The sequence below is a fragment of the Oryx dammah genome, unplaced genomic scaffold, assembly GCF_014754425.2.
Source record: "Oryx dammah isolate SB20612 unplaced genomic scaffold, SCBI_Odam_1.1 HiC_scaffold_27, whole genome shotgun sequence".
Lineage (NCBI taxonomy): Eukaryota > Metazoa > Chordata > Mammalia > Artiodactyla > Bovidae > Oryx > Oryx dammah.
This window is the reverse complement of record NW_024070211.1, coordinates 96,001,048-96,022,254: the sequence shown is the minus strand read 5'-3', so window position 1 is coordinate 96,022,254 and position 21,207 is coordinate 96,001,048. Positions and strand designations below refer to the sequence as shown.

Sequence of the window (21,207 nt, the reverse complement as noted above, 5' to 3'; positions counted from 1 at the left end):
ATTCATGGGGTCACAAAGAGTCAGACACGACTGAGCGACTGAACTGAACTGAACTGAATGTAGGATGTATGTTTCAATGCTACTTTCTTAATTTGTCCCATCCCCCCACCCCCCCAAATCTATTCTCTTACTCTAAAAGTTTAAGTTCCATTCCACGGCTGCATGAAAAAAGGATAAGAAATAAGCAAAAGAGTTTAAAACTACGTGAGAAATTGGAAGTTTCAGAAAAGTAGCAGTGAAAGAAAAATACCTCTTTATAAGCTCCAGAAGAAAGAACTTTAAGATGAAATCAAATCAGAGATACAGAACATTTTATGGAAACAGGAGACAGATGTGCTTTTGGAACCGGGAAAATACTGGTTAACTTTTAGTTGCGATCACACTTTGGTGGTGTCTATGTGAAGCAAATGCTTTGGCTCTAAACTTGTTTCTTCTGCTTTTATGTTTTCTGCCTTCCCCAACCTGGAGACACGAGAATGAGGTAAATTTTGACTCTCTGGTGGTCAACGAGCTAACTTTTGCTTGTCTCATAAATACTGCTGATGGATAAACAATTTAATGTCTTTCAATTGAAAACTTCCTCCTAAAGACCATACAAGCCAGGTTTGGGGGCAAAATTGGAGAAAGTGGTCCTTGAATATTTTGATACTCATAATTTATTCACTCGTGGTGAATATGACATTGGAAAGGGCCTAAGACATCATCAGACCATAACTGTGTTTGCTGTCATTTGAACAAAGCAAATAGTGACAACTATTTTTTCCTCTTAATATAGTTTTAATGGTAGAGATGAATTCATTCTTTTTCTTTAGTAGTCCTAATATATTTTCTTTCTGAAAAATGTACAACATAATAAACTACAGGAAGATTGAATAATTCTATATTTGGTTACCTTTTTTCCATAAGATACATTAGTAACTTTACACCTGAACCCAGTTATAGCCTTTAGAATCCTACAACGCTAGTGTTGAAAGGGGCTTAGAAACCACTTGTCTTTCATTTTGGAGATGAGGAATCTGAAGCAGAGACAGACTAATTTCTGCAAGAAGGCATAGAGAGAAACAATGAAAATATAATTAAAACCTGAAAACCGGCTCAGGCAATTCTTCACTATATTATTTTGTCCTGATTGTGAGCCAAGAACCACTTTCTCAGCCCCTTTAATTCACTCTATCCATGCCTGGTCACTTCAAAACTTTGCTGGCTTCTGCAAATTACGTATCAGCATCCCAGAAAGTGTGGAGTTCATACACCTGAGATCTTTTGCTCAAGAAAAGAACTACTATTCTTATTTAATAGACTAAATGGTGGTTCCTGGAACAGACTGCCTCCAGTTGTATATGCGCACCATAATAGAAAGCAGGAGTGTCGGGATGTGGGACAGAATGGCCTAAATATGGTAGCTAGAACAGAAAGTCCCGAGGGCCAAAAAAAAAAAAAAAATTACTTATAGAGAAAGCCCCCTTTAAACGGCAGCACTGATGAAAGCTAGGACGTTGAAAGATTATAGACTTTGGAAAATTCAAATGTTCAGTGTTCAAGGCCTATGGTATGTTCAAGGCCAAAAAGAGTAAGAAGGCTCTAGGACTAAATGCATGAGTCATGGAATTCACGCCCACGCTGATTCTACTGCACACTTTATACAACTCCCCAGATGAAAACAGTAACACAGGCCTGGCCCCATAAAAACCTATATAAGTAATCCCGGTGGAGTTTAGGAAAAAAAGCATACTGTCTAGATAGGATGTAGGCAGGACTCAATGAGATGCAAACATAGGCATATACTTTAAAATACGCTAGATGAGGACGTTTAACGGGGAAGTTTTTGTTTTGAATAAAGAATTTATTGCCATAAACACAACGGACGTGAACTAGAAAGGGGTGTGAGAAAGCGGAGCAAGCATCAAGTTGTGTAAATCAACGTGGGAGTAACTCAGCGACCTGTTAACTCGTTGCCAAGTTCCCGGCGCCAGCCCTTTCCCGGGTGTAGAAGGAGGCCTCCTCTTGCCCGGGAGGAGAGGCATGGGTCTCGACCCCGGGGTCTTCCCGCCGGCTCTGCTAGGTCCTTCCCACACGCGCGCGCCGCTCCGGGCTGGGCAGGCCGGGGCGGGGACAAGAGAGTACGGAGGGAAGGGCCGAGGGCGGTCAGAGAGGGCGGAGGGAAGCCGAGGAGGAGGGCGGCGGGCGGTTTTATTGTTTCCTTTCGCCCTCCTCCTCCCGCGCCTCGCCCCGGCGTCACTGGAAAGCAGCCCGGGCCGCCCGGCGGCGGGTTATTTATAGCGCGGGCTGCGCGCGCGTCACGGAGCCCGGCCCGACTGACGGGGCCGCTGACGCGCTTGGCCGCGGGGCCGAGTCCGCGGGGCTGCGCGCCGGGCGCCGGCGACAATGGGGTTCTGTGTGTGCAGCTGCCGTCGCCGCTGGGGGCCGGGGGAGGGGGGCGGGCAGCCGCTCCCCGACCCCCCTTCCTCTCGCCCGCGACCCCCCGAAAGGTAACCGGCCTCTTCTGCGCCTGGCCGGGCCCCGCCAGCTGCTTCTCTCTTTTCTTTTTTAAAAATTTAATCAGTAAGTTTCCCTCGCCCCAACCGCTTCCATGCCCCCCGCTTTCCCTTCTGGCCCCGCAACATGACGAGACAGGGGGCTTTAGCCGGCCGGGGGCGACCGCTTTGTGCGTCCCGGGGAGCGGGACCCGCCCAAGGCGCGCCCAGCGGGGGACGCGGTGACCGAGGGGCCGGGAGCGCCGGGCAGGTAACGTATCCTGGACCAGGAGCGGGGGCTTTGTTTGGGTCGGCGGGGGGGAGCTGGGGTGGGTGTGGACGCCGGGCAGCCCTTCTGGGACCCTTGTCTCCCCTCACTCCCCGTTCTCCGCCCCGCTGGCCGGCGCGCAGGAAGCCAACCTGGGTGTGTGGCGCGAGAAGCGAAAGAGAAACTTCTGCGTGACTAGCTGAGGCTCCTCCGAGAGGCCAGGACGCTAGAGGCCCCCACCCCCCCTCCCGCCGCCGCCCCTCTCCCTCCCGCTCCCCCTCCTCGCCGGGGACTGTGGAGCCCTCCCCTCGCCCGTCCCCGCCCCCGCCCCGCGGAAGGAGGGGCTGGCGAGGATTTTAGGGACTTCCTGGGACACGGAGACCGGCTCTGAACCATCCCCTTTCAGCCGTCGGGAGCTGGGCAAGCTAGCTCTGGAGCCTCTCGCACGTGGCAGGCAGGCAGAGAACTTGCTGTGCCTTCTAGGAAATTGCAATCGATTTGTAATGCAGTTTCGCTAATTGGGAGTTCAAAATTAAACTTTAATAAAGCATTTGTGTCGTCTCGTCTAATTGTGAAAGCTTCCATCCGTCCTGGTAGATAGGCTCTGAGCCTCAAGTTAATGGCGCTAAGCTAAATTTCCCCCCAAGTACAATTCCGTCAGCCGGCGTCGGCGCAGCTGGATTTCCGTTAGGTACAGATGTTGCTAATGGCAGCTTAAGCACGGATGGGCAGATAGCATACGGAATGCAACATGTTGCCATATGGTTCCGTTAGCCTTTCACCTCCAGGGATATCAATCACATATATTCTGGGAGGAACTTAATGACTCTCTGAACGGCAAAATGAATTACCTGGTACAATTTATATCCCTTGACCTGATACGTTATAACAACAGGAAGATAGCATCCCACAGTTTCTGTGGTATGAATTGAACTTCAGAGCTACATTTCAAATTTTATAACATCTATTTGTAGTGTGAGGGGCTCCGTGAAACCATTCTGGCTGAAAAATCCCTTTCTGTATTGTCCCCCGCGCGGGGGGCGCGGGGGGCGCCGCGGCCCGCTTATAGTTTATAAAAGTTTAGCGAAACTGTTGTCTTGGTAATTGCCAATCTGCTGACCAAATACTAATTGAAGAGAGTATGGAGAAATAAGAAATACCATTTCCAGAGCTAGTTACTTAAGAGCAATCATCAGGAACACCATACTTTCAGAACTCCCCAAATTAAAGTTCTCCCAAGAAAAGTCTTATTTTGTGAATCGTTCCACTATAACTCCTAAATCCATTTATTAACTCTTTGAAATTCTGTTTTTTAAATACTTCATTCTTAGGAAAGTAACTTACAAAAATGTACTCAAAAATATGAAATACAGGGACCTCCTTAGCAAAGTAGCTTCTGTTCCCTCCCCGGCAATCCACACCCTCAACTATGCCGGTACCTGAACTTGAATTCTGTCTGTGGTGGTACTGGTGGTGTTTTTTTTTTTTTTTTTCTTCCGAACATGTCAGTGACAGCATACTGAAGTCACTGTTAGATCCTAGTAGAATGGTTCTGTAATATTTCCCAGGTCGTTAAAAAAATATCCTGGTGATTAATAAAATGTTTGGCTCTAATTTCAGATTATAAACATGGTTGTCTTTTCCTGTATCCCTCCTTTTTCCTTCACTAATACAGAGAGGCAACATTGCAAGACAAGAAACTTAAGGGTAAACAAAGTAAAATGCTGCTACAACACTTAAAAAAACTTTTTCCTATTAAGGGATATATGAAAGCTGTGGGCGTACTATCTTTTAAAAGATTTTGCTTCCAACAATACATAAACCACATTAATTCATGTGAACTGATAAACTAGGGTAATACACAAAATAGGCATAGTCTGAGAACATTTTCGGTCACACAAGTTTCATAATTCATTTTTAAATTGCAAGATAACGTCTCCTTTTTTTCTTTTTGTAATAGGTGATGATTTGCTTGAGTTTGGGCAATGATTTTGATAATTATGAAATAATATAAGATCTTTTGTGTGTATGTAAATAGAAAATTTTATACAGAACAAAATAAGATATATCTGAGTTATGACAACCCTTACTGGAGACTGTTTTTGGGTAATCTTTTAATGGCTGAGATTGTATTTCTCTGTAGCATCAGCATTCAATGAGTTTTAACCTTGATCCGTAGTGAGGCTGTTAATCATGACTACATCTCCATGACTTCTGAATAGGTTGTGAGTGTGTCCTTTAATCAGTCACACAGAACTCGCCTTATAAAGCTGTTATTGTCATGAGCAGATACTGCAGGCTTTTGTCAAGCTCAGTGATTATTAACGTTTTCGTTCTTCAAAAGCCAGGCTGAAAGTCCTGCTGTGCTTTATTTCACAATTCAAGTCCATTAGTACATAAAATCCTAAGCAGCAATATTTGCCTTTTCTCAAGTTAAAATATTACATACATTGTTCGTAATTTCAGGCCCATTTGTGGACAAAACCTATGTGTGTATTTGGTATACATATATAGTAACAAAAACAAGATACCATCTTGCATCATGACTTATTTGAAGTGAAGATTTGATGGATGTCCATTGTTACTCTGGATGAGGTGGCTGGCTGCCAAGGAGATCCCTCTAGCTTGAAAGTACTGGCATTGTTATTGTCTTATCAGGGAATCACTTTCTAATTTTTAAGCTCCTAACTTCACCTCCCTCTTTCAATATGGCCCTTCCATACTGCTAATCTGAGAATTTGTTTGAATGTGAAAACTTTTGAAAATGTGTTTGTATTGGCCAAGATTTTCATCAGTATTTCTGGTTGCCTGCTGGTTTATCTTGAACTGGCAAGTATATTTTAATTGAAAGTGAAGAAATACTATCAGGACAAGGTATATTCCCCATGCTCTGAGTAATTTTAATTGTGATGTAATCCTCGGTGCTTTCTTATCTTTTTTACTTATGAATGTATTTTAAATTATTTAAGATAGGACAGATTTATGCCTTTCTTAAGGTAATATGGAACAAGTTATGGATAGGCATTAGGCCTCTATTAGAACACGTCATTTGAGTGAGTGGGGGTGGGGAGGAGAGCCCTCAGGAAAGAGTATACAGGCCCACTGCACTGGCCCTGTTTGCTTTTCAAATTTAAAACCCATATTGCTGTGTTAGAAACTTGTTTCTCTTTTACAACCTTTCATTTAAATTAAAAAAAAAAAAACTGTCAATCTGTAAATATTTAACCAGCCAAGCAGGAAACAGTCTTTTATTCTCAACTATATGCAGCTTTGTTTTTATCTGGGTTAGTGTGAGGGCCATGTAAATACATCAAAATTTGATTTGGTTTTCCTTACTTTGAAGATTGACAGAGGCTTCTTTAGTTAATCTTGTTCTATTTCATGTTCTGTATTCAGATATTGAAATACAGTATTTTTATACATTTATAAGATTGTGTTTGCATTTATTTATGTTTCTTTTTTTAAAGCATGTAGCCTTGAATGTTTGTTCTTTTTTTTTTTCTTCACATCATTACTCTGGTACTGCTTGATGTAACTTGATTAGCTCCCTCCCCAGTCATGATTGGTAATTAAAATAGGCATTAAAATTAGTCACTTAGCAATTTTGCTGTTCAATTGGCAATTAAATTACTTAATTGCAATTAAAGTCCTAATTTTAATTGGCAAAATGATAGATGTAGATTTAAGATAATATGTATAAATACTTTAATAAGTGTCTATATAAGGATTACTTAATTACTCAACTTCAAGTTTATGCTGTTAACTTTAGAACTTTTAAGTGAGCAATGAAATTTATATTACATCTATTCAAAGAATATGGTAATTAGATTTATTACTTATCACTATAAGGGTCCTTGCTATAAGTTACTTTTGTAATGTTAAAATGGTAGGCTTGTTAATTGCAGAATTATGTTGAAGAAGAGAGCATATATGTCTTTGTCATAATATATCAATAACATGTCTTCAGTTGTTATTAAATTGAAAAGTTCCTATAAGCCAGGAACTGGCTGAGGAAAAAAAGGTGGTTAGTCTGAGGGAAAAAAGGTGGTTATTTTATCATTAAAGGTAAAATTAAAAACTAGCTAGCTGTTATATACAATGAAGACTCTTGCAAAGTGTATGTGTTTTATCTACTAAAAGAAAATCCTACATAGTACTATGATAGTTACTGATGTTATTAGCTACTGTTACAATTTCAAATGCCCTTGATGTTTTCTTAGCATATAGCACCTTATTCTCAGAACCTTTAAAGCATTTTTCAGGACTTTGTACTTTTTAATAACTCCCATGTTTAGTGAAATTAGCAATAAAATCTAAAACCAAAGTAACCCTTCCTTACTTAATCAAAAAGAAGTCTTACATAAGAAAATATTGGAGATTGCTAGGTGTGGGAGGAGGGGAGAATGGAGAATTATTGTTAAATGGTTACAGAGTTAGAGTTTTATAAGATTAAGAGTTATGGGGGTGAGTAGTGGTGATGGGTGCACAACAGGATGACTGTATTTAACACGACTAAACTGTACATTTAAAATTGTAAGATGGTAATTTTTATTTGTGTTTTACCACAGTAACAAAAAAAAGTATTAAGTGGTTAATTTAAAAGTATTTAGGAGATAGTTACTGAGAGTCAAGAATTAGAGAAAAGATGAAGGATTTTTATTATGCAAAATACTTTTTGAGTGGCATGAGGTTTTACCATATGTTCAGTTTTATAATTTTAATTTACAAGTAGATGCTTCTAGAAAAAATGAGAGCTGTTTTCTTCTGCACATCTTTACACATTTCTAGAACTGAGTTCTGTATCAAAGTAAGAATCAATTTTTTAAATCTTTGGATTAAGTGATTTGGGGTGAAAAATGGGCTGGGTAAAACTGAGTAAAAGCCACAACTACCCAAAATGTAAATTACCAGCTAAGCATCATACTTATTCTCTAGGCATCTCATAAAAAAGGAAAAAATAATTGGTTGATTAATATCTTTTTAATGCTAGTGAAATGGCAAAGTAAATAACCAGAAACCTCCCATATTAAAAAATGATTTTGTATTTTCAGAAACAGATTTTTTTCAAAGTGAAAATTTCTATCACTAATATAAAACTGAATGACAACAAATGACATGAAATTTGTCCAAATATAACCTAAAATAATTTCATTTTTATGCTTAACATAGATTCCATTAACTAATGTTACGAAATTTCTTCAAGTTACCTTGATTCTTATAGCGTAACAGTTGTGTCTGTTTACTATATTTTAACCGTGAGACCTAAGGGCTACTCTGAGTACATTTGGGGAGAATAGTGAAATAAATCCCTGAAGATCCCTTTCCCACGAATTATAATAGAAAATCCTTATGGAATTAAGGATTCCATAGAATTAAGAATTAAATCCATGTTTGCTTTCTAAATCATACCAAAAATCTCAGTTTTATTAAGTATAATCTGCTTAGCCTTGCATAAAATAAAATGCTTAGATTTAGATTTGAGTATATATTATTTACATTGTTTTTTATGAAAATGTTTTATATATATATATACACCAATATGTTCTGCTTCATACTGGCTAATATCATAAAAGATAATATTATTTTTCTATGTGCTTTTTCTGAGGTCATCTAATACTGTATATTGACAGAAATAATAATATTGTAATTTTAGTTGGTTTCAAAAAAAGGAGCTCTTCCAGGTAGGATCAGTTTTTATTCCCATTTATTTTAAATTGTTAAAAATACTGACCTTCATTTGGGGTAACTTTATGTATTTATACATGGCAATAATTTAAAGTTATATCAGATTCTGGGCCCTGAAAGAAACATTATTGTCATTTTAATTGAGTAGTTTATATTCAAGAATCTATTTACGTTCAAGAATTTGTAGGATTGCAGTCATATAAATGCAGAATTTCAGTTTCTTTTAGCCTAGAGCATCATTTGAACATTTTCTAAAAGGTTGTTCAATTCTACATTTTGATTCCATTATATGTGTAATTAAACCTCTATGCACAAAAGCATTCTCTTATGTACTAGCAAATACACCCACAGGAATCCTCTTCTAAACTATAATTTATTTAAACATGTAATCATAGGATTTTAAAACATGCTTTCATTTTTCCAAACTATATGCCAATTTGAACTGCTTGGTGATAAAATTAAAGATTTTATTAACATTTTGATTTTTTTTCCTCTGTGACCTGACAGTGAGTTAAATACGGGTGGGCGGAAATAAAGAAAATCTATTGTGAACCTAATTCCAGTGTTAAACTGTTTCCCTTTTTGAGAAAGATAGAAGAGAATCAAAGATTTGTAGTTATTTATGAATTCCAGCAGAATGCGAATGTCTGGGCCTGCTGCAGGATCTCCTGGAGCTTTACTAAGTAGTAAATAGCTAGGGGTGTGTGTGTGTGTGTTCGCGCGCGCGCTTGTGCGTGTATTTGTATGACGGTGTGTGCTTGTGTGTGTGTTTGTGTGATGGTGTGTGTGTGCTTGTGCATGTATTTGTGTGATGGATCATCCTGAATGTTGTGGAGTCAGGCCCCCTACTGACAGCATCAGTCAATTACAGACATTGGCCTTTCTACTGAGACCTGTTCCTTTCATGAGAATCTGTTGGGGACACAAGAGTCTGGTGTTTTGAGCGTGGTGGTTCTCTTTTACACTTTCTAATGTCTACCGGATCCTTTCCACCTGGAGCACATCTGAGCCCTACCAAAAACGTCAACCCAAAAAACAGCTTACCCACCCAGTAAGTGGTTTAAGAGAGTCTGTCGGTCTTGATTCTGATGCGTCTTAATAAGACACACTTCCTAGCAGCTATTGTAGAATAGGGATTTGAGAAGGAAAGAACTCATATGGATTGTAGAAAAGAAGGCCCCAAAGCCACTTCTTTCCCCTCGCGTGTTGATGTTATATTCGATTGATTCCCAGTTACTAATAATTGTTAACAATAAGCTGCTGTGAAAACTGCGTTTCGATCTTGGGTGCATAAAAGACTAGAGCGAAGGCTCTGTTACCAAGAAGCCAGACTCGACAGGTTGCTGTGACAGAATAATGCTTCATATTACAGTGTTTGTCTTCTTGGAGTTCACTTTAAGAACTCCAGCACACCTTTTCCATTCACTGGGAGAGAATTTTCAAACTGTCCGCAGACTCACCCCGGGCTAAAGCCAATTGTTTTTAAAAATGGTTTAAGGGAGGAGGAGCGTGTGGAGGGAATGCACCTCCTTAAGATCTGCATATTTGTGTTTGGAGAGTGGTGGTTACAACCTTAAAGTTCTCCTGGCCCCTGCTTTCCTAGAAATATATTAAAAAATAATAACTGCCACCCCCAGCATGGCTGCACTTGAGTTTCCGACTGCCTGAAAATAGCTGCTGGGAGCCTGGCCCGCCGCTGGGATCAAGGAAAGCACCCTCAGGCCGCGCCCTGCTCCCTTGCGGAAGGGGAAGGGAACCCGGGAGGGCGCCACAGAGCTAGCGCTGCTGCTATTTTGGGCCCAGCTGGGCGGGTGCGTCAATGCCTGCGCCCCTGCGTCACCGCCACCCCCACCCCTTTCCTTCTCCCCTGCTCTCCAAACTCTCACTTTTTCCCTTTCGTTCGCGTGGAATCGCTTCTGCCCACAGGGCGCTGACGCTACCCAGCTCATGCTAATAAGCTATTCTTCCCCCTCCTCCCCTCATCCCCCTACTTGCACACCCTCACCCGCCACCACAACACGCCCCCTCCAACAGACACACACACACACACACACACACACACATTCGCACACACTTCCTGGTTTTATTTTTTCTCTTGCCCGCTAGGGCACCGCCGAGCCGCTACGGCGGCAGCAGCGGCAGTCGCAACATCTGGGGGAACTTAAGGTGGTCACATAGGTTTCCCCGAGGCTGCAGCGCGGAAGAGCCTGTGGCTTCTCGGGGCACTTGATGGCAATGCCTCTCCGGCCGCTGAGGAGCAGGAGGCGGCGGGAGCGGGCAAAGGCGGGGGCTGGGGTTGCAGATTAAGACTGAGCGGCTCCGGGACTTGGAGAGCTCCCAAGCACTTTCGGCCCGCCTGTACTGGGAACATCAGGATGAGGGGTGCAAAGGGGTCCCGCAGCCACACCAAGAGGGAGGGGCGGCTGCAAATCTTCGCGGGCGGAGGAAGGGGACGTCTCCGAACCCTCCCTCCCCGGGTGATTCCCCGCGCTCCACTGGAGAAGTCCCAAAGCCCGGCCAGCTCGGGTCCAGGAACCAGGAAGCGGGCTGACTCCCGGGAGAAGCTTGTTTCTTTGCTGGAGAGCGCCTTGTGCCCTCAGTCCTGGAGGGTGGATTGCCTTGCGAATGGGAGTCGGCCGAAGCTAGAGCGACCACGGGGGTGCGGCGAGCTCCGGCCGCCTGCCGGGCCCTCTCCTGGGAGAGCTGAACCCACACACAGTGCGCTTCGGAGAGATCCAGCCAGCTTCGTCCTCTGTGTCCCCGGGTTTAGTCTTGCCCCCTTGGCTCTCAGATTGTGGCTTCCAGAGCCCTGGTGCTTCAGAGGAGGGTCGATTTATTTGCCTAAAACTCGTGAAAAGGCACGAGTTGATGGGCACCCAGGAGTGTCGAAGTATGAGAGTTGGTAAAAGGTGAGACTAAAGCACCTTTCTGCAGAACACACCTGTTGCCCGTTGCTCGGCTGCATTGTCTGCGAAAGGAAAGAGGGCGACGCTTCACTCTGACTTTTGGGGTCCCTGAAAGGCTGGGTCACGGCTACCCCTTCCTTTTCCCTCCCCTCCCCACGCACCACGTCCTCCGTCGCACGTGAGCCCTGCCAGGAAAGAAGGGAACACAGAAAATAGGCCCTCCTTACTCTTCCACTTTGCAGAGTGTGTGTGTTGGGGCGCGGGGGTGGGATACGCCAGAGGAGAAGGCCAGGGACAGGAAAAGAGAGAAAAGGGGGACGCACTGGACTAGGGAAATCCCACGCCAATTGTAGGAGCCCTCTGAGCGTTTCGTGTCATGGGACATCTGCACTCACTTCCGCTAACGGGGGTGGCAGTCGTGGGTGGATGAGGTTAGGGCGCTGCCAGGCACGCCCCATCTCGTGCGATTCCAGGTGCTGGTACCTGGCCCACGCTTGGGTTCCCTTCCGCCGGGCTTTTGTTGCACCTTCCCCCACGTGTGAGCTGCCGGGCGGCAGCGATGGCGCGGGGGGGGTGATGGGGGGAAGGTGAGGTGAGATGTCGAGGCGCTGCGGGTTGCGCGGACCTGAGTGGAGAGGTCACACCTCTTTCGGAAAAAGAAAAAAACCTAGCTGGCTACCAAGGTGAACCCTGAACAGTTCCCACCTTAAAATCGGCCCTGCTCGTGACGTCAGGTCGGAAATATACCAAAGCGAGCGCTGGCCAAGAGTCTGGGGAGAGCGGCCGCGCGGCGATTGGGCGGCGGGCCGCTGACGCGCGCTGACGCGCGGAGACTTTAGGTGAATGTTGGCAGCGGCAGCGCGAGCCACATAAACAAAGGCACATTGGCGGCCAGGGCCAGTCCGCCCCGTGGCTCGCGCTAAGCTCCGCGGTCCCGCTCGCCTGCCCAGCCGGCCGCCTTCCCCTGCTCCCTCCCCGCTCTCGGTGCCGCGATTCCCTTCGCCCCTCTCGCCCACCCCTCCCCGACCCTGCCACCCAGACTCCCGGAGGGAACTACACTTCGGCCGAGTTGAATGAATGAAGAGAGACGCAGAGAACTCCTAAGTGAGTAGGTGCGGCTGGCACAGCTCTCCTTCTATTATCCTTCTTTCTTCTTTTGCACGTCTCTTCTTTCCGTTTGTCTGGTGCAGGTTCTCTGGAAGTGGGCGCCGGAGGCGTGGAGCGCGACTAGGGCCGGAGGATGGGGAGTAGGTGTGCGCAGCTCCAGAGGGCATTTGTCGGAACTCCTGCTTTGCCACCCCGCAGAGGCTTCCTGGCTCCTCATTGGTGGACGTGAAGGGAGCTTGCACAGTTTGGGGAGCTGCGGACTTGCCCGCGGAAATGTGCGCAAAGTTTGCTCTTGGTGCGGAATTGATTTAGGTCTTTGGATACGTAGACTCCCAAGTCCTGTGTATAAGAGGGGCCTGGATGCGGCCCAGAAGGTGACAGGGAGACAGAGTTTTTCAGTTTATGTGTTGCTTGGGAACTGTGTCACCGCGGCTGGACAAGCGTGCCCGTGTTTCCTGGGTATTGTTGAGTGAGGAGAGGTGGTTGGTAGAGTGACCTGTTATTAAGTTGCTTGAAAATTTCTGGTTTCCACGTGTGCCGCGCTTGTTTGTGAGTTTGACAGAGAGAGAGAGACAGAATATTTAGACTAGTTATGAAGCTGCGGAGTTACCAGAGGGTTAAAATCCAGCACAGGCATATCTGTCAAGGGCTGGGGGTGGGGGGTGGTCAAGAGTCCCTTTCTTTCTACTTTTTCTGGCTACCCTCCCTCCTCCATGAAGCAAGACTATGACGGGGGTGGGGGGTGGGGGAGGAAAAGAGACTTGGATGTTTGGCTTTCTGTTTCATTAGTAATAAAATTGTCTATGCTCTAGAATGCCTTCCAAGTGGGAACATCTGAAAATTACTAGGACAGAAGAATGCCTTGTTCCAGCAAGTAGGCAGATTGTGCAAGGCTGGATAGGGAAGGTGCTCAGCTTGCTATGCTGAGAGGTGCTTCTACCACTGGGGCCAATATTGGATAAGCAGTATTTCCCTCTCTCTGCAACTCAGCTAAGATGCTCTTGACAAAATATGGTCCCCTCTTTCCGCCCCTTGGCCATTAAAGATGAAAGACATTTCCTGGAAAAGTGAATGCCAATTCACCTGTATCCCCAAACCCAGTGCTCAGTCAGAAGCTCTTAGGAAATCCAGACGCTTCCATTCAGATTGCCTTCAGGGCTCCCCAGGCCTTACTAACATTTTGTACCTTCCTAAGGGTGGAGGGAGAGATTGTTTTTACATTTTATATTCTTGACTTCTACTTTCCTTACCCTCTACTAGATGAAAAGCCAATTTCACCACAGGGGGGAAAAATCAGGAGAAGGTTCCAATGCTGTGTTTTATTAAATCCTAGTTTCTTCTTATTTAGTTCTGAATTAAACTAAAATGGAAATGACACTCCCTCCCACCGCCCCACACATACCCCGCAAAGGGGCTAATTTATTTCATCATAAGTATTAACTAAGTACATGGAATAACTTTCCTCCTTTAGAATCCTCTCTCTGCCAAGATTAACACAGTCCATGGGTGAACTTTTCTGTTTCCAGCCATCTCTTTTACACATTCATTTTAACTGCTAAGTTTGATAAAGGCTACAGAGTAATTTCTAATTAAACAATCAAGAAGGGCACAGACGGGCCTGCCTAGTGATACAGATGTCCAGCCAAATCAGTCCAGAAATTCACCCTAAGGCTTCCTGTGTTTTCATTTCAGGGAGGAGATCGGACAGGCTGGGCTCTCCACTGCTCTTCTAAAAATCTTGGAAACTTTGTCCTTCATTGAATTACGACACTGTCCACCTTTAATTTTCTCCAAAACGCCTGTAACTCGGCTGAAGGTTAGTGCCACTTCATTTTTTCCCCCTCCCTTGAGTTCCTTAAACGTCAAGAAACAGGGCAATGCGAGCGATCTTTCCCCGCAAACCCTGCAACTTAAGTTTTTCCCCAACCCATCGCCTTCGGGAACAAGTTTCTCATTGTGCAATTCAACTTCATTTCTGGATTGAGCTTGCTGAACTCGAGCTTCAGAGGAAAGGCTCCTGGGAACGGGAATGCTCCTGAAAGGGGTGAAGGGGGAGGCGTTGGAAATATCCGGGAATGGAGACCCTAATAACTTTCCAGTTCAGGGACTTTATTGGGTCAGCCTTTCCTTGCCCCGCACTGTTCCGATCCGCAGTAATCGCGCTCTCCGCCGTTCCTCTCGCGCCCCTTCTTGTTCTCTGACCGCTGTGGGCTGCCGGTGTAGCTCCAGGTGTACCCGAGCCCGGGAGAAAGTGTTCACTTGACCAGGCTGAGTGTATATTACCCTGTTTCATTTCCAGCCATGCCTTGTGTTCAGGCGCAGTATGGGTCCTCGCCTCAAGGAGCCAGCCCCGCTTCTCAGAGCTACAGTTACCACTCTTCGGGAGAATACAGCTCCGATTTCTTAACTCCAGAGTTTGTCAAGTTTAGCATGGACCTCACCAACACTGAAATCACTGCCACCACTTCTCTCCCCAGCTTCAGTACCTTTATGGACAACTACAGCACAGGCTACGACGTCAAGCCACCTTGCTTGTACCAAATGCCCCTGTCCGGACAGCAGTCCTCCATTAAGGTAGAAGACATTCAGATGCACAACTACCAGCAACACAGCCACCTGCCCCCCCAGTCCGAGGAGATGATGCCGCACCCCGGGTCCGTTTACTACAAGCCCTCCTCGCCCCCGACGCCCACCACCCCGGGCTTCCAGGTGCAGCACAGCCCCATGTGGGACGACCCAGGCTCCCTCCACAACTTCCACCAGAACTACGTGGCCACCACCCACATGATTGAACAGAGGAAAACGCCGGTCTCCCGCCTCTCCCTCTTCTCCTTTAAGCAGTCACCCCCCGGCACCCCCGTGTCTAGCTGCCAGATGCGCTTCGATGGGCCCCTGCACGTCCCCATGAACCCGGAGCCAGCGGGCAGCCACCACGTGGTGGACGGGCAGACCTTCGCCGTACCCAACCCCATCCGAAAGCCCGCATCCATGGGCTTCCCCGGCCTGCAGATCGGCCACGCGTCGCAGCTGCTCGATACGCAGGTGCCCTCCCCGCCGTCGCGGGGCTCCCCCTCCAACGAAGGGCTGTGCGCTGTGTGCGGCGACAACGCGGCCTGCCAGCACTACGGCGTGCGCACCTGTGAGGGCTGCAAAGGGTTCTTTAAGGTGAGCCAGGTCGGGGACGGAGGAGGCAGGTAGGGTCCCCCTACTGCCCAGAGCCTCAGAGTGCTTGCTGCACTGGGCGCAGGCTGCGGACCCTCACTGGTCCCCGGCGACTCCCTGGGTCCTTGGAAGCTGCCTTGCCTCCGCCCCTGGGCTGTGGCGGGGGTTTCTGGGTGCCTGAGAAGGGCAAGTAGGAAGGCGGGGAGACCCGGGGTGGCATCTCCTCGCGAGGCCGACCCTGGCCGCCCCCCGTCTGAAGTTGCTGGAGCTGAGCTGGAAGAGGGTCATTTGCATGTGCTAGGAGCTGTCTTCTTGGTTCAGATTGAAATTGGTTAGGACAGAGAACCGTGTCTGAGCTAACCAAGTGGAACAGAATTCCCTGTGGTCAAATTAAGTGATCTCTTTATTTCGCCATCCTGATTGAATAATCTTATCATTTTAAATAGAGAAGGTCTCTAAGGAATGTAAATAATATGAATGCCCACGAATTTGTATTTACTGAGCGTCTCCTTCTCCTTCTCTTGGCATATAAAACACAGCAAGGAGCGGAAGGTTAGCTCAAATGTTAACGCTATCAATTTTCTTCTGTTAAATGCCCTGGGGGAGGGGAAAGAAAAGAGAGAGAAAGGAAAAAGGGAAACATAAGGAGTTGTGTATGTGTTTGTTTATGATGAGGGAGTGTGGACCCTGTCCTCTCAGAAATTGTCCCTGGATTCCCTGAATTGTTGGATTTTCAAGAGAAAAAAAAATTTTTTCCCGGCCTATATTATCTCCTTTTGCAGCGCACGGTGCAAAAAAACGCGAAATACGTGTGTTTAGCAAATAAAAACTGCCCAGTGGACAAGCGGCGCAGGAATCGCTGTCAGTACTGCCGGTTTCAGAAGTGCCTGGCTGTTGGGATGGTCAAAGAAGGTAGGTTGGGACAAACAGCCCACTCCCCAGTATTCGCCTTTGGGAAACTGCTGCCCCTATCCTAACCCTGCTTTCTACTTCCCAGAGCCGGGCGAGGGGAAGTGGAGGGTCTCTCCGGCTTTCTCCCACCCGCCTCTGGCCTCTATGACCAGGCAGCTGCATGCCAGCCTATTCTGCCCAAGAGAAAGCCGCCGGGACCTCCTCGCCTTTAACTATACGACCCATTTGGAAGAAGACATAAAACAACCCCACATTTTTTATGCTTCTCGTCAGTAAAGTCTTTACAAGCAGTGGGCCCCTGCGCTGCCCGATGCAGGGGTGCCCCCGGTGGCTGTGGCCTTCCCTGGGGAGGGGTCCAGGCGGCAGCTGGGTCCCGCTTGGGGGAGTCGCGCTCACCCGACTGTTCCTTTGCAGTGGTTCGCACCGACAGTTTAAAAGGCCGGAGAGGTCGTTTACCTTCCAAACCGAAGAGCCCCCAGGAGCCCTCTCCCCCTTCGCCCCCGGTGAGTCTGATCAGTGCCCTCGTCAGGGCCCATGTCGACTCCAACCCGGCTATGACCAGCCTGGACTATTCCAGGGTAAGAAGCTGGAGGGGGTTTCATTTGGACAAACCGACAGATGGGCAGGACCCCTTCCCCACACCTGTCAGTAACCCCTCAGGCCCAAGGGACAGAGGAGGCATGCAAGGTTCTGGCTTCACTGCTCTGGGCAGGGCCACAGAAGAAGGATGGTGTTGCTGGGGGTGTGGACATAAGACAGGGCAAGGGAAGGAAAAGAAGATGGGCCACAGTGGTCAGATCTCTTTAAGGCTCCTCCCCAGTACCTGGGTGCACACACATACTCAACACACCAATGCCTCTGATGCCCAAACCAGAGGTGATGCAAAAGCCCCCATTTGGGTTCTACCCCAGTCCTCCAAGGAGAAGCTTGAACCCCCACCTTCTCTGGTGCTGTCAGGGAGAGGGACACCTGCTTGGGGTTGGGGAAGGGGAAGCAAGGGGGTGTCAGGAATGGCAGTGGGTGGGGGAATCAAGTGGTCAGATTCCTCTTTTACCCCAGCTATGAGGTATGTGTGGACTTTAATTGGAGGAAGTATGCCGGGCAACCTAGACTGCATTGCAATTTTATGAAGATTTGCAAAGGGTGACTCTGCTCAAGACCCACTCCGGGACTGGCATGAATACTAACGTGTCAATTGTTTTGTGGAGATAAGAGTGAACATTTCCCAGGGCTGGTTGGCACTGTATTTAGTCTGTATGAAAATGGTAATTTACATATTTAAAGCAGCGACCTCATAGCACCATCCCTAATTGAATTAATTGCCCCGGAACATCTAATTTCCTTACTGGTCAGAGAGAGGTTTAATTGTTATAAAAACCTGGCTCCCCTACTAGAAATGAGGTTAGCAATTTCACGGGTTATATATTTTAGAGAACCTCATTAAGTGCTTTTTAAAATGAAATTCCAGTTCCAGGCGAACCCTGACTATCAGATGAGTGGAGATGACACCCAGCATATCCAGCAATTCTATGATCTCCTGACTGGCTCCATGGAGATCATCAGGGGCTGGGCAGAGAAGATCCCGGGCTTCGCTGACCTGCCCAAAGCCGACCAAGACCTGCTTTTCGAATCGGCTTTCTTAGAACTATTTGTGCTGCGATTAGCCTACAGGTAATGGAAGGCTGGGAATGAAGGAAGAGAGGAATCAAGGAAAAGAAAGAGGAAAAGGGGGAAAGGGGTGGAGGGAGAAAGAGAGAAGAACAGATGTGAAATAAAAGAGAAGATAGGAAGGAAAGGGGAATAGATAAAAGGAAGAGAAGGGAAGCAGTGAGCATAGAAGCCTTGTATCAATAGAATGGAGGTGGGATAGGGGGCGTTCTTGATTGTTATGAAATTAAACCCTTTCAAGGTCCACTGGTCTACGTTTTATTAACTCTTGGGTAATTAGGTGCCTCTTAAATCCCTCATTTATTGCTCTTCAAGTAATTAGTTGTTTAGCCTTTTTTTTTTCTCTCTCTCTCTCTCCCTCTTTTTCTCCCCTCTCTCTCTTTGGTATTAATTGCAGGTCCAACCCAGTGGAGGGTAAACTCATCTTTTGCAATGGGGTGGTCTTGCACAGGTTGCAATGTGTTCGTGGCTTTGGGGAATGGATTGATTCCATTGTTGAATTCTCCTCCAACTTGCAGAATATGAACATCGACATTTCTGCCTTCTCCTGCATTGCTGCCCTGGCTATGGTCACAGGTCAGTACCACAGGCACAGGGCATTTCTCCTCCTGAACTTTCCTTTCCCGCCGATCCTCCCTGGTCCTGTCAGCTAGCTAACTGCTTAGTGCATTCCTGTTTTGTTTCTGATTGTGTTTTCTGCAGAGAGACACGGTCTCAAGGAACCCAAGAGAGTGGAGGAGCTACAAAACAAGATTGTAAATTGTCTCAAAGACCATGTGACTTTCAATAATGGGGGCTTGAACCGCCCCAACTATTTGTCCAAACTGTTGGGGAAGCTCCCAGAACTCCGTACACTTTGCACACAGGGGCTACAGCGCATTTTCTACCTGAAACTGGAAGATTTGGTACCACCACCAGCAATAATTGACAAACTTTTCCTGGACACTTTACCTTTCTAAGACCTCCTTCCATGCACTTCAGAGAAACTGGAAAGAAACCTAAAACTGTCCAGAGGGAGCAAGTGACAAGGGCAGAGAGATCCCCCTGAGCTGTCTCAGCTCTAGTCAGCCCCTCCCCTTCCATACACCCTGACCCTTGATTCCTAAAGAAAAAAACAGAAACAAAAAAACAAAAACTGTTGCTATTTCCTAACCTGCAGGCAGAACCTGAAAGGGCATTTTGGCTCCCGGGCATCTTGGATTTAGAACACGGACTACACACAGTACTGTGGTATAAACTTTTTATTATTAGTTTAAAAATCATTTTATTGTTCAGAAGGAAGATTGCTAATGTGTGACGGAAAACATTTGGCCACATTTGGTTGTTGCAGTTAAAATAAATGTAATACACATACACACACACACACACACATTGTAAGAGGACCCACAAGTATTGCCCTTTAAAAGATTTCAAAGTTTTCTGCTGTAAAGAAAGCTGTAATATATAGTAAAACTAAATGTTACGTGGGTGGCATGAGTTGAAGAAGGCAAAGGCTTGTAAATTTATCCAATGCAGTTTGGCTTTTTAAATTATTTTGTGCCTATTTATGAATAAATATTACAAATTCTAAAAGATAAGTGTGTTTGCAAAAAAAAAAAAAAAGAACTACACAAAAAAGGGACAAGCATGTTGATTCTAGGTTGAAAATGTTATAGGCACTTGCTACTTCAGTAATGTCTATATTATATAAATAGTATTTCAGACACTATGTAGTCTGTTAGATTTTATAAAGATTGGTAGTTACCTGAGCTTAAACATTTTCTCAATTGTAAAATAGGTGGGCACAAGTATTACACATCAGAAAATCCTGACAAAAGGGACACATAGTGTTTGTAACACCGTCCAACATTCCTTGTTTGTAAGTGTTGTATGTACCGTTGATGTTGATAAAAGAAAGTTTATATCTGGATTATTTTGTTGTCTAAAGCTAAACAAAACTTGCATGCAGCAGCTTTGACCGTTTCCAGAGTGCTTATAATATACATAACTCCCTGGAAATTACTGAGCACTTTGAATTTTTTTTTAACGTCTAAGATTGTCAGTTAATATATTATTTTATGTTTGAGTAAGAATTTTAATATTGCCATATTCTGTAGTATTTTTCTTTGTATATTTCCAGTATGGCACATGATATGAATCACTGCCTTTTTTTCTATGGTGTATGACAGTTAGAGATGCTGATTTTTTTTCCTGATAAATTCTTTCTTTGAGAAAGACAATTTTAATGTTTACAACAATAAACTATGTAAATGAACAGAATTTTGTCTTCTTTCTGGGTTAGGTAAAAATAATTACTAAACAGCAATATACAATAGACAGAGTTGGAGATTGATTTGGGATAGGTCATTTATTCAACATTTGAGTTTCAAACTGACAGCCTAGACCTATTCTGGCAAAAGGAACTGGAAAATTGAACTAATTATCCAGAGAATTCAAAACAACATTTTTCCTTAACCAGAACTTTCCAGTGTGGCAGCATGCATTTATCAGAATCAGGTGAGAATATCTCAACTCTTCTATTAACTTTACTCTGAAAGCAAACTCTTCTATTAACTTTGCTCTGAAAAGTGCAGCTTTCATAGGAGAAGTTCAAAAGACCCAATAGCATTTGAACTTTTCCAGTTTTGAAGTCCTGTTGGGTTTTTTTTGTCTTGCATAATGTTTAGAAAGTATCTTTTTAAGACTCAGTCTACACGGATTTGAAGTGTATTGTATATAATCTCTGGTTTTTTCCAATTCCTTGTAAAGGGTCTTGGAGGAAGAGGAAAGCATTTTGGTCCCTTTGGGTCAGTGGTCTTTGGCATAGAACAGAACTCAGTAAAGACATTTCTTACAACTTTTTTCCTACTTCAGTGAATAATGATGAGGTTCAATTTGCTGTCTTAGAATAATATAGCTGTCTTAAAAGTTTCTCGGATAAAGAATAAAATATTTATTTGTCAGAGCCTGGTTCTTTTTAGGTACAAACAAACTATGCCACAGTATCTAGGCTTCCATTTAGCACTAACTTTTGGCAAAAAAAGTA

General features: G+C 45.2%; 1 protein-coding gene and 1 long non-coding RNA gene across 5 annotated transcripts; both read left to right on the top strand.

Moving 5' to 3' along the window:
* Positions 1-2,289: 2,289 nt before the first annotated feature.
* On the top strand, positions 2,290-8,981 carry LOC120854813. Its single transcript, XR_005719068.1, has 2 exons — positions 2,290-2,745; positions 2,886-8,981. It is a non-coding gene; the product is annotated as an uncharacterized LOC120854813 (long non-coding RNA).
* A 3,221-nt stretch (positions 8,982-12,202) lies between these two features.
* Positions 12,203-20,436, top strand: NR4A2 (nuclear receptor subfamily 4 group A member 2). 4 transcript variants are annotated; one of them, XR_005719067.1, is made up of 8 exons: positions 12,203-12,437; positions 14,133-14,256; positions 14,740-15,605; positions 16,385-16,514; positions 16,929-17,092; positions 17,983-18,185; positions 18,701-18,758; positions 18,885-18,919. XR_005719067.1 is itself a non-coding variant. In XM_040229111.1 (8 exons), the coding sequence occupies exons 3-8, from the start codon at positions 14,931-14,933 to the stop codon at positions 19,139-19,141; spliced, it is 1,608 nt and encodes a 535-aa protein (XP_040085045.1). In that variant the 5' UTR covers positions 12,210-12,437; positions 14,133-14,256; positions 14,918-14,930; the 3' UTR covers positions 19,142-20,436. The 4 variants fall into 4 exon arrangements, 3 of the variants coding, with proteins under 3 accessions (XP_040085045.1, XP_040085043.1, XP_040085044.1); XM_040229111.1 differs by having other exon boundaries at positions 12,210-12,437; positions 14,918-15,605; positions 18,580-18,758; positions 18,885-20,436; XM_040229109.1 differs by having other exon boundaries at positions 12,210-12,437; positions 18,580-18,758; positions 18,885-20,436.
* The last annotated feature ends 771 nt before the right edge of the window (positions 20,437-21,207 follow it).

Bases quoted from the DNA above. Each gene is read 5' to 3' on its own strand.
- NR4A2 (XM_040229109.1), top strand. From the start codon at position 14,742: ATGCCTTGTGTTCAGGCGCAGTATGGGTCCTCGCCTCAAGGAGCCAGC. The intron at 18,186-18,579 runs GTAATGGAAGGC...TATTAATTGCAG, and splicing joins GTGCTGCGATTAGCCTACAG to GTCCAACCCAGTGGAGGGTA. The intron at 18,759-18,884 runs GTCAGTACCACA...TGTTTTCTGCAG, and splicing joins TGCCCTGGCTATGGTCACAG to AGAGACACGGTCTCAAGGAA.